This window comes from Quercus robur, chromosome 11 (genome assembly GCF_932294415.1).
Source record: "Quercus robur chromosome 11, dhQueRobu3.1, whole genome shotgun sequence".
Classification (NCBI taxonomy): domain Eukaryota; kingdom Viridiplantae; phylum Streptophyta; class Magnoliopsida; order Fagales; family Fagaceae; genus Quercus; species Quercus robur.
In genome coordinates, this window is record NC_065544.1 from 38,333,293 (window position 1) to 38,346,650 (window position 13,358).

General features: G+C 39.1%; 1 protein-coding gene across 1 annotated transcript in view; it reads left to right on the forward strand.

Moving 5' to 3' along the window:
• Positions 1-11,928, forward strand: part of LOC126707392 (scopoletin glucosyltransferase-like) — a 16,726-nt gene extending 4,798 nt beyond the window's left edge. The window contains exon 2 of the mRNA XM_050407009.1: positions 10,907-11,928. Within this exon, the coding sequence (XP_050262966.1) occupies positions 10,907-11,726 (820 nt within the window). The 3' untranslated portion in view covers positions 11,727-11,928. The remainder of the gene's footprint in view (positions 1-10,906) is intronic.
• Positions 11,929-13,358: the final 1,430 nt, after the last annotated feature.

Here is a 13,358-nt window from a genome sequence, read left to right on the forward strand (position 1 = left end):
CTACCCCAAAACAGCTTTTATGCTCTGGGTGACTGTGGCCCAAAGTTTCTGTCCAAACCCTTTTTTTCCTTTAAAAATGGTTGGCTTTCATTGGCCAATTTCAGCTGCTAGCTCTCATCTAGTTGAGCCTCCCAATGGTCTGAAACAACTGAAAATGAGGAGCCAATGAGGGTTTAGTCAAGCATTTCCCTTAATGATGATAAAAGTAATCATTCCTTTTATCCAAACAAAAGCAAACCTGAAAATTACTACTTGCTTAACACCTTGGGGTCCAAAGCCTTTTCTATTGACCAAAAACCAGTCACTTAGAGCACCCCAAACTCAATATAAATTCCAAAATCAGATTCAAAACCAAAGGAGCAACACCCAAGCTTAAGACAAGAGTCTTTCTTCAACTAAAAAACAACCAAGCCACGTTCTACCTAAAGACCTGAAACTTCAGAGCAAAAACCCATTTAGCCAGCCAACAATCTCACAATTCCGAAGCTTGGGGGTGGAAATATGGGTACAGGGGAACCTTCCCTCTCTTTCTCACGACCTCCCTCAATTTCCTCTTCTGTGTGACTGTGGGTCGAAATTTCAGACCTGTTAAATCACGTTTTCCCTATAGAGCTAAAACTTCAGAGTAAAAACCCACTGAGCCAAGAGACATTCTCACAATTCTAAACCTTAGGGGTGGAAATATGGGTATAGGGGAACCTTCCCTCTCTTCCTCACGACCTCCCTCAATTTTCTCTTCTGTGTGACTGTGGGTCGAAGTTTCAGACCTGTTATTAGTATTTGGATTTTCTCTTGTCAAAGCACCATTAGCCTTTTGTTCATTATACATTTGGAATTTTGGGCTTGATTCTCCACAAATAAACACTTCTAAAGAACCCAAGGGGAGATTTGGGCCATTCTCGCATTTTAGGCCCTTGTCGCAAAAAACGTCCCCGACATTTTGGCGACTTCACTGGGGAGTCAAGCAGCTGACACAAGAGAAATGGTGCCTCCAAAGGTGTGGAACCAGCGAAGAGGTGTGGAACCAGCGAAGAGATGGTGTTTCTCACACCAACTTGTCGTTCCAAGGGAAGTTGTATGATGCTTTACCGCGCAAGAAGAGCATTGTGAAGTTGAGCTTGAAAAAGTTCTATCCTTAGCTCATTGAGCTGCTGGAGATGCTCCAAATCATGTGACGAAATTGCTCCAACCTTCGAAAACCACCCAAGAAGTGAAGGATGGAGGGAGAATCAACTTTCTTATTCAAGGAAAAAAAAAAATTTTCTCCACTCATCTATATTATTATTTTTAGCTATCATTTTTATGGATGAATCATCATATATCTCTTGCTTTACATGATATTTGTGAAAATTTTTGTTGTAGCTTGAAAATGCAAAAAATGGCGAGCAACAAATCCAACCGCGAAGGGAATGACGGTTCCAACCAATAATCAACAATGCAAAGCTCTAAACATCAATTTCAAAACCAAGAAAGCCTCACGCGCTGAGCGTATGGGGGCTACCACGGGTGATTGACTCATTTTGGCGCAACAATAATTGCCACTATATGTGACCCTTCGTAGCTGAATATTTTTGGCGTCACTGCTAAATGAAGTCTTCACCAAATAGCTAAAGGCCATAGCTAAATGGCCCACCGCAAGGCATTAGATATTCAACATACCAAGCCTTGAGGTAGCGACATACCATACATCAAGTTGTATTATTGCTGAGTTAGCGCCAAGCACATGGGGGCTGCCGCAAATGATTAAATTATTTTGGCACAACAATAATCACTGCTGTATGCGACCCTTTATAGCTGAATATTTTTGGTGTCACTGCTAAATGAAGTCTTCACCAAATAGCTAAAGGCCATAGCTAAATGGCCCATCGCAAGACGCTAGATATTCCACATACCAAGCCTTGAGGTAGCGACATACCATACATCAAGTTGTATTGTTGTTGAGTTAGTGCCCAGCACATGGGAGCTACCACGGGTGATTGACTCATTTTGGCGCAACAATAATTGCCACTATATGTGACCCTTCGTAGCTGAATATTTTTGGCGTCACTGCTAAATGAAGTCTTCACCAAATAGCTAAAGGCCATAGCTAAATGGCCCACCACAAGGCATTAGATATTCCACATACCAAGCCTTGAGGTAGCGACATACCATACATCAAGTTGTATTATTGCTGAGTTAGCGCCGAGCACGTGGGGGCTGCCGCAAGTGATTAAATTATTTTGGCACAACAATAATCGCTGCTGTATGCGACCCTTCGTAGCTGAATATTTTTGGCGTCACTGCTAAATGAAGTCTTCACCAAATAGCTAAAGGCCATAGCTAAATGGCCCATCGCAAGACGCTAGATATTCCACATACCAAGCCTTGAGGTAGCGACATACCATACATCAGGTTGTATTGTTGTTGAGTTAGTGCCGAGCACAAGGGGGCTGCCGCGAGTGATTAAATTATTTTGGCACAACAATAATCGCTGCTGTATGCGACCCTTCGTAGCTGAATATTTTTGGCGTCACCGCTAAATGAAGTCTTCACCAAATAGCTAAAGGCCATAGCTAAATGGCCCACCGCAAGTCGCTAGATATTCGACACACCAAGTCTTCAAGTAGCGACATTTCATAAACCAAGTCTTGAAGTCATACAAGCGATATGCTATTGTCAAAGCACACTTGAGCTAAGACTTTCAAGCTTTCTCTTTACTAATTCATTTTTTTTATACATATCTTTTAAACCATTTTAATCTTTCAAATTTTTAATCAAAATATTTTCTATAAGTTGTTTATGCTACTTCGCTTGGCCATGAATACTAATATAAATCACATTTGCACTTAGGGTGAAATGGAAACCTTCTCGGAGCACCCAACGACAAAGAAAATCCGAACTTAATCCCCTCTCACCGAAGCCGTGACACGCTCATGAATGTTAAGCTATGACGAGCTCACGCATCCAAAATCATGGTTGATCCGCGCACGCCAAGCCATGGCATGTTCATATATCTCAAGTCATGACAAGCACATGCATTCTAAAAATCTTTCTTGAATTTGAGATTATACATGAAGAGGGAAGTTCAAATGTTGCCATCATCAAGAAAGTTGTTGTTGTCACTCAATTCTTACAATTGAAATCTGCAGCCAAGCCAACTACTAATGAAAGTTCGCGCACACCTTTGAAGAATGCTTCACTAGAGCTCACTCTAAACATTGATGTCAAACAACTCAAAAATCACAAGCTAGTTGCTAGAAATCCATTCCAAAGATTTTCGAGTGGAATCTTAGTATTGATGTGAAAGCTCGGCATAAGCGGTATAGAGGCCAACGAGAAAAATTGTTGTGCTAGGAACGTGACAACCCTGTACCGACGTCTCTAATGCTTAGCCCATCATTGTTCGAAAGTTAGAAGCCAAGAAAGCAAAGTATGGAGCCGCTGTTTGCGGTACCATGTATCTTCGACAAAGAGGCTAACCGAAGCGTGGGAGAAAAACTGTTGTGCTAGGAATGAAACAACCCTATACCGACATCTCGGATGCTTAGCTTATCATTGTCCCAAAATTAGAAGCCAAGTTAGCTGAGTATGGAGATCCTGTCTGCAGCACAACAAATCTTCGACAAAGAGGAATTATATTCTACCCTCTATATAGCAAATGAGGAACCCCATTTTTGGAATTCATCTTGGAGAAATATGGTGAGTACTAAGGGAGGAATGAATCCTACAACAACTCTTGGTGATGGGATACCATTGGTTTGGCATAACGAAATTCGCTAAAGTCGCCACACCTCCAAGTGCACTCCAAGTTTATACGCACACACCATATAAGCCTTCAAGATGTGAGCGCTCCATAGCCTTTTATACTCGGGGGCTTGAAACTCATCGAACCTATCCATTCACCCTTGAATGAGTACATTCGGGTCTTTGCCGCCACTAAATAGTTCACTAAGTAGGCGGAAGCAATTTAACTCAAGAAAAGCGATGGGAACAGTTGCAGCCAAACTCATCAAGAAGTATATCATTTGTCACTTTGACGTCTCGTTCATAAGCGACAACAATACATCTCGCCTATACCAATTTTCGAAGGCAAGTCCTATGAAATACTAGGAAGCTGACAAACTATCATGTTATCCAAGCATGGCGAGATCCTTACATGCGAAGGTGCGATGCCTTCAATAAGGTAGGGAAAGCCAACGCTTTCTTCTAATGAGAAACCTTGCGAAGCAGCAAGAAAACCAACAAATTACTCTTACGGCAAAGCCTCTACATGCGAGCGTAAAAACAAAAAAACACTCTCAATAAGGTAGGGAAAGCCAAACACATACTCTCTTAATGGTAAGCCTTATCAAATGGCTAGGAAGCCAATGAGATGTTTTATTATGGTGATATCCCTACTTGTGAGGGCACAACTAGCCCTCAACTAGGTAGGGAAGCCAACGCATCCTCAAAGGAAATCCCTACCGAATGATTAGGAAGCCGGCGAGATGTCATATCATTCATATGTGGCAAGACCTCTACTTGCGAGGATGCAATGCCCTCAACAAAGTAGGGAAAGCCAACATTTTCTTAACAGCAAGCTTTACAAAGCGGCAAGAAAGCCAACATAATATCTTATAATTCAAGCGCGATGATCCACTACATGTAAGGACATAACCATCCCTTGAAAATATAGGAAAGTCGATGCAACGGATCACTACCTCATTGTCACATGGTAATTTGCTATATGCGAGGATAAAATCCTTCCTCAAGAAATTAGCAAGCCTATGCATTGTATATGAGAACGCGATCGCCCTATGAAATGGTGACAGTCAAATGCACCATGAGCTGCAATGCACAAAAACGTAGCCCATATGTGGGGGCTTCTTGAAACTAACGAAATAGCAACCTAATACATGTCGAGAATAAGTCGACTACCAAGTGGCGACCCAAGCTTCAATATATATGAGCCGCTTAATGTGAAACCAAACCTGCTCGTCAATAGAGCACTGAAAAATGGTGCACAGACAGCGAGACGTGCACTTAGCCAAAGCTCGTTCACAAAGACATGGCAAGCAAGCAACATGTCTCCTGACTTGCCTTTGCAAAGGTAAAGCCATATTCACAAATTATCCAATCAACCACAAGTTATTCTCAAGAGACTAAGTGCATATAATTTATCGAAATTATGCTACTTCATCGCAAGGTGCGCTCGACCATTCCAAGCAAGCTTTTCTCAACATATTTAAATGGTCACAGCCATACAAGAGTTGTTTTCGCAACAAAAACATGCTTATAGCCTATGGAAGAAAGGTAGAAACTTGTTCTCAAGGTACAGAATACAAACTATTCACATCCTTGAGGTACAAATAATTCTTTTCATTCCAAAATTCAAATTACATGTTGAGACATCATATATGTGTTTCTTTGTACAAAATATAAATTATGCCTACTAACCATGACAATACAAACTCAAAGTGACACCAATATAACTAGACAGGAGCCGCTCTATACATAAGTGGGTTGTCCACGAGGGTGAAATACAAGAGAAAATGTTTCTAAGGCAGCAGCCCATATTACAGACTTCGACTAGCTTGAAATTTCAAAGCTTGGGACTCGATACAAGACAATCAAATAATAAAAAAAAAGGGGGCAAGAAAGGAGGTAAAGGAAAATTTGAAGTGATGTCATAGTCTCATTCCAACATCACCATCTTCGGGGCGTTGGCTTGCAATCACTCTCTTCTTTACTTTAAAGCCGCAAGAGGGAGACGGACTAAAAGGGTTCAAAGTTACTAACAGCGGCCGTGGTTCCATCTTTTGCAGCTCTATGTTGCTGTCCGCAGTAGCTTCAACCTCAGAAAATGATGCATTGGTAATGAGATTGGCCTCGTGGATGAAAGTCCCAATAACAGCACCACAATTCTCTAAGCCAGAGTCATCCTACAAGAAACCATAGTACAGCTCGCTCAATATACTATTATATGCAATCAAGAAAAGAAAATAAAGAAGATATGTGACTTACCAGGTAAGTTCCAAAGTTCCCGCTTGATAATGGCGTATTTCCTAAAGTACACTTATTCTATGCAAGATGGCAATGCGGCGCACTCAACAATCCCTATTGGAATGAAAAGGGGTTGGCAGCGAATTTTGACTTGCCACAACAAATTTTAACTTGCTAGAGAAATTTCGGCTTCATTTTCAAAACGGAGTTGCTGTCTGTGCAAAGTGTCGAGGCTGTTGACAATTACATTGAAGGAATAGTGGCTGCAACATGGAATCGCCAACTTCGGCCCCACCAATTAATGCTAATAATCAAGCTATGCGATGCATGGCTACTCTCAATGGCATTGTTGGGGGCTAAAAGCTTACTCAACCGCTATGCACCCCTGCACTAGAAATTCAAGTTTCTTTCCTACACTTTCATTTCATGCTTGCTGAATTGAGAAGCAACTACCACTCGATGACTATCACCCTCACTTGCGTTCATCGCAAGAATATGATACAAGGGGCTGCCAACCAATGTAGTGGCTATGTCACACCCCTATACTACATCGCCAAGTGATCTCTTCACTCCATTCTATCTATAAAAAAAAAAAAAAGCTGTCCCAAGACAGCCAGTAGTATCGCTCATGGCTACGACTTCATCGAAATTAATCAAGATCAAGCACAACCACACTACAAATTGACCTTCATGTTTTGCAACTACCAGAATCAATGGAGAGTTGACTTCGATATGAAATTCGACTTTAACTACTGCAAGAACTCAACCTCATGGGTCTTTCTCTGACGGTGGGTTTGTGAGTTTTCCAAATAAGTTCCATCCTACACAAGCAACGACACAATTAATTCAACACATCACCAAATATATCCAAGTGATGGCACAAAAAAAAAAAAAAAAAAAAAAAAAAAAAAAAAAAAAAAAAAAAGAAGAAGAAGAAGAAGAGAAGTGTTAACTCACCAAGGTGAGCATCACATCCATTTTTATCAAGTTCACGCAAGGAATGGTCTCGATACTTTATCGCTACATTCAGCGGCTACCTTCGGGCCTTGTTCACAACTTGGGGGCTTTTGTGTCCTACCAGCTGTTGTATGGATTATCTATGGATTATCGAAGCACTTGCTCCTAGAGATGGCTCCAACTGAGTCAAGCATCCTCGACACAAGCGCAACAAAGCTCATGAAAGACAAACTCATTATCCACAAACCCCTTGTCAGCTCACTGATATAAGAGAAATGACTACGCACACAGTGCCGTAAAATAGATGGGCCAGGAAAAATCTATTTTCGACATAGACAGAGTTCCACCAAGCCTTCAAGTGGCACCCATACGACCTATGGAACAACCATATCACAAATATACAATTCATCATTCTCCTACAACAAAAAATTATGCTCCTTGTCCGCGAAGGATCCTCTCACTTCACCAACAAAGATCGCTTTCGTTTCGGCTATATGGGTGGAGGATTGAAGGTGCTTAATAGATTTTCTTCGCTAGTATCCAAAGGTCGCCAACACACCACGCTGGGAGCAGCAATTTTAACCTTGTACCTTGCGAATCTGCTCATGGTGATAGCAAAGATAATGGAACCACCACAATTGATATTAGGAATTTTATTCCTAAATATGTTATTCCTACAGAAAGTGGTGCGACACGCTATTAGAAAGGAATAGTGTGTTTGCTGAAGCGAAATTAAAGAAAATGGAAGTGGCGTATTAGCTAACATCTGAAGAGGAAAGTGAAACTTTTTGGCCTAAAAGCAAAGCAATTGGAATGGAGCAAAGCTAATGCTACATGTAGGTCAATGAAGGAAGAAAGTTTGAAAAGTCAAAGGCCACATATACATTACAAAGCAAAGAGGCTTCACGTCAGGTGCCTTAACAAAATAATATAAATAATTGATGAAATCATCAAAGTAGCATGGAAGCTGCTATGAAGAAATGCTAAAATTGCCATGGTGGTCATGGCATTCAAATTTCTAAAGCTACATGTGGACATAAAAATCAAGGAGCATTACGGGTACAATCTCAATTTACTTGGATTTCACGATCCATGAAATTTCGACACATACAAGATTCTTTGACCCAAGGGTTTTCTACAAGTGGATTTCATGAGCCATGATATATCTACGAACGGGCTTCATCAACTTGTATCTTCTCAACAAAAAATAAAGCATGCGGGTAAACTAATTCCCAAACTCGCAAAATTTTCAAGCAATGGGAAACATCAATCACTCACATGTATGCCGCAAGCGCCACACATGCTCGGGGGGCTAATGTTGATACCCATTTTCGCGACACATTTCGTACAAGCCCGATTCAAGCAAGCCCCGACTTTCTTGTGAGCTCAATTCATATATTATATTATATTTTATTCTTTTAAGCATGGCCCAAGTCCATGCAACTTATGGGGAAATTGAGGAAGTGTGGTTTGGAGGGTATAGGTTGGTTCCTTTCGGACCTTTTGCATGAGCCCAGCCTATGCGTGCTACCAAGTGGGCAAGGGACACTGGTAGTACCTCAGGCTCATGAAGGAGGTCTTGTATCCAAAATTTCTACCCCAAAACAGCTTTTATGCTCTGGGTGACTGTGGCCCAAAGTTTCTGTCCAAACCCTTTTTTTCCTTTAAAAATGGTTGGCTCTCATTGGCCAATTTCAGCTGCTAGCTCTCATCTAGTTGAGCCTCCCAATGGTCTGAAACAACTGAAAATGAGGAACCAATGAGGGTTTAGTCAAGCATTTCCCTTAATGATGATAAAAGTAATCCTTCCTTTTATCCAAACAAAAGCAAACCTGAAAATTACTACTTGCTTAACACCTTGGGGTCCAAAGCCTTTTCTATTGACCAAAAACCAGTCACTTAGAGCACCCCAAACTCAATATAAATTCCACAATCAGATTCAAAACCAAAGGAGCAACACCCAAGCTTAAGACAAGAGTCTTTCTTCAACTAAAAAACAACCAAGTCACGTTCTACCTAAAGACCTGAAACTTCAGAGCAAAAACCCATTTAGCCAGTCAACAATCTCACAATTCCGAAACTTGGGGGTGGAAATATGGGTACAGGGGAACCTTCCCTCTCTTCCTCACGACCTCCCTCAATTTCCTCTTCTGTGTGACTGTGGGTCGAAATTTCAGACCTGTTAAATCACGTTTTCTCTATAGAGCTGAAACTTCAGAGCAAAAACCCACTGAGCCAAGAGACATTCTCACAATTCTAAACCTTAGGGGTGGAAATATGGGTATAGGGGAAACTTCCCTCTCTTCCTCACGACCTCCCTCAATTTTCTCTTCTGTGTGACTGTAGGTCGAAGTTTCAGACCTGTTATTAGTATTTGGATTTTCTCTTGTCAAAGCACCATTAGCCTTTTGTTCATTATACATTTGGAATTTTGGGCTTGATTCTCCACAAATAAACACTTCTAAAGAACCCAAGGGGAGATTTGGGCCATTCTCGCATTTTAGGCCCTTGTCGCAAAAAACGTCCCCGACACTAGCCTTATGAAGTGATGTATATATCATCTGTTATTGTAAGATAATTTAATATTTAATTTTATATATAAATAAAAGTATTCAACATTTTTCAAGTATTTAACTATTCATTTCAATATGTGCAGTCCGTCATTCCACATAAACTAGTTTTTTTTATTCAAAGACTTTAAAAATGTTATAGGTATGACAGTATGAGTGACACCTCAGTTGCCTCCGATGCGTGGTTAAAGCAACATGCATGTAGATCGTTAGTCATCAGAAGATCAAAGCTGTTAATTATGATTTTCTCCGTTCACTAACAAGAAGTTCCTCTGGTAGTTCGCCTGTTTAAAGTTATATATGCAAAAGTGGTTTATAATTTTCTTAAAGAATAATATTAGAGATATTATAAATTTTATTACACCACTTTTACAACTACTAATCACAAAATAATAATTTTAAGTTTATATTTATTATGTTATTGACATGCATCCAATTTAAGAAATTAGGTAGTAAATTTGTAATATATTAAACTTTTTCAGTCCATTTTTTTTTTTGGGTACAACTACCTTCTTAATCAGTTCATGTGAATCATGTGATGTTGATTCACTACAATTATTAGTAGGAATAAAAAAGTTTATGCGGATATAAAATATATATACTAATATAATATTATATAGGACTGCCCCAGAACGTGCAGGGACTGAGAAATGAAAATCATTGCATTTCTTTATTACCACCGAAAGAAGAATTATTCTTTCTCAAGTCCTTGTGGGCTACTATAAACAACTATATAACAATGTTTCGTGTCTAACAAATTTCTCATACCGACGCTGAAAAATATAGCCTAGCCTAATAACCTCTCCATTCCCGCTTGTTCCGGGTGTCATGGGTAACAAAAGTCGCCAGCATCACATATTCTTCTTCCCTTTGATGGGCTATGGCCACCTGATACCAATGATGGACACGGCCAAGCTTTTTGCAGCGCGAGGTGTGAAGGCAACGATTGTCACTACTCCTCGCAACGTGCCATTATTCTCCAAAATGCATGGCACCAACATTGATATCCAAATCATCAAGTTCCCGGCTGTAGAGGCTGGCCTGCCTGAAGGATGTGAGAATATTGACTCAGTGACTTCCCTAGATATGTCTCACAAATTTATCGAAGCCACTAAAATGCTCCAACAACCACTCGAGCAACTACTAGAAGACTACCAACCTAGTTGCCTTGTTGCCGACATGTTCTTTCCGTGGGCAACTGATGTTGCAGCTAAATTTGGTATTCCTAGGCTTGTTTTCGAGGGGTTTAGTTTTTTTTCCCTGTCTGCCACCCATAGTTTGACACTATTTGAACCCCACAAGAAAGTTTTTTCTGACTCTGAACCTTTTGTCATTCCTAGTTTTCCAGGGGAGATAAAGTTGACAAGGATGCAACTTCCTCACTTCACTTTGCAAGAAGTTGAAACAGACTTTTCCAGGTTGTTTAAAGAAGCTATTGAATCAGAGTTGACAAGCTATGGGGTGGTTGTTAACAGCTTCTATGAGCTTGAACCGGCTTATGCAGATCATTACAGGAAAGTTTTGGGAAGAAAGGCGTGGCATATAGGTCCAGTTTCACTATGCAACAAGGATTCTGAAGATAAAGCCCAAAGGGGAAAGGAAGCTTCCATTGATGAACATGAATGTTTAAAATGGCTTTGTAAAAAGAAACCAAATTCGGTTATTTATATTTGTTTGGGGAGTATGCCAAACTTTAGTGATTCTCAGCTTTTTGAAATTGCAATGGGTCTTGGGGCTTCAAAACAACAATTCATTTGGGTTGTGAGGAAAGGCAAAAATGAGAAAGAAGAAGAAGATTGGCTACCTAAAGGATTTGAGAAAAGAATGGAAGGTAAAGGATTAATTATAAGAGGTTGGGCACCCCAAGTTTTGATTCTTGATCATGAAGCAGTTGGAGGATTTGTGACTCATTGTGGGTGGAACTCGACCTTAGAAGGAGTGGCTTCAGGGGTACCCATGGTCACATGGCCTATGGCTTCTGAGCAGTTTTACAATGAGAAATTAATAACTCAAGTACTGAAAATTGGAATTAGTGTTGGTGCTCAACAATGGACTTGGGTGGTAGACGGTATCAAGAGGGAAGCAATAGAGAAGGCAATGAGGCAAAATTTGGTGGGTGAAGAAGCGGCCAGAGCCAAGGCACTTGGAGAGATGGCAAGGAGGGCCGTTGAAGAAGGAGGATCATCATACTCTGATTTGAATGCTTTAATTGAAGAATTAAGGTTGTATTGCCTTTGATCTCTGGTGCTAAAAATTGCTTATATGACTCTTTAATAATTATATATATAAAAGGATTTATTACCCTTGCTGTTTAGTGTGTGATATTTTTACTCGCTTAGTTGTTCTTCAATAATTGTAGGACATTGTCCTAAGAATTTGTGATCAATAGTCCAATCAAAGTTATAATTCTATAAGTTGTAGATAAGTGTTTAGTTGTCTACTATTTCTTAAGTTTCAAATTTTATAGCATTTGCATGGGGATTAGGCAAAAGTTTAGCTAAACTTAACTTAAAAAGTTACTTTTCCCTTATTGCCTAATCCATTTCTTACTTGTGCAACCACAAGACTTTCTATTTGTTTTACTACTTTATTTAAATATTAAATAAATAGCTACAGAGAGAAAGGGGTAATTTGAGAGAGAGAATGAGCTGTTGAAAAAATGAGTAGTTTATTGAGCTACAATGTTATGTATTTTTAGGAAAGAATGATAATAAAGATGCATTATTTCTATTGGGTTACTAGTTAATTTTGAGTTTTTTTTTTTTTTTTTTTTTGGAGTTTGTTCAACATATTTTCATTGGACCTGTCCAATTGTCGAATGATAATACTACAAATTTTACAATATAGAACTTATAAATTGATGTTTAGCTAATCACAAGAAAGCAATTCAAATTTTAATGTATTAGGTTTTTAAAGTTCACTAATCACATTTATTATGATATTAGTATGTAAATATTTTGTAGTAAAATTCATGTTACCTTTTCCATTTTTCTTTTACACTTTGTTTGTTTTGAAGTACAATATTTTATGTATGTAAAACATTTTCAGGTGTTTGGTATGACAAATAATATCTTTTAAGAAAACCACCAAAACCGATGGCTCAACCACTGGAGACGCTGGGGCCTAAGATTCGGTGACTAGATTGTCAACATTGATGGCCAAAATAGTGTCTTCGGTTATTGGACCTTCAGTACCGATCACTAGAATGGTGTCTATTGACTGAACTGCAGACACCGATCATTAGAACTATTGCTTCGACCATCAAGCCCACTAGCACTAGTCACTTGAGCACATAGGGTGAGGGGAAGCCACCGGATAGGATAGGGGGAAGCCACTGTTTGTTTAACCAAAATTTTAAAGGTAAAACGTTTTATAGCTTTTCATAAAGGATTTTATAGTCAATGAAAAATATTTTATAAGTTTGACCATATTTTACTTGCAAACTGTAGACACTCTATTTTACAACTTGCATTTAACCAACAGGTAAGTCTTTAGATTTGTGATACAAAACAAATCTTGATGCTCTAACAATCATAATGGTATGTCATGGGTTTTGATCGGACCACCTGATCAAAAGTTATTATACAAACAATTTTCAATGATCATGCCTCATCTACACAATGAGCCCGATCACGTCCTATTTTAAACACTTAATTTTGATTGGTTTTCACAAGAATTAATTTAAAATTAATTAAGTGTGATTTTTTTATTGAATTTCATTTTACTTCAATTTTTTTAAGAAATAATAAAAAATGTTTTCCTTTATGGCATCTTATCTGCTTTAAAAAAAAAAAAAAAATTAGGGAGAGAAAAAGATATGATCCATGAAAAAATTCAAAAAAATAGAAAAATGCTCAAAAAAACGTTATT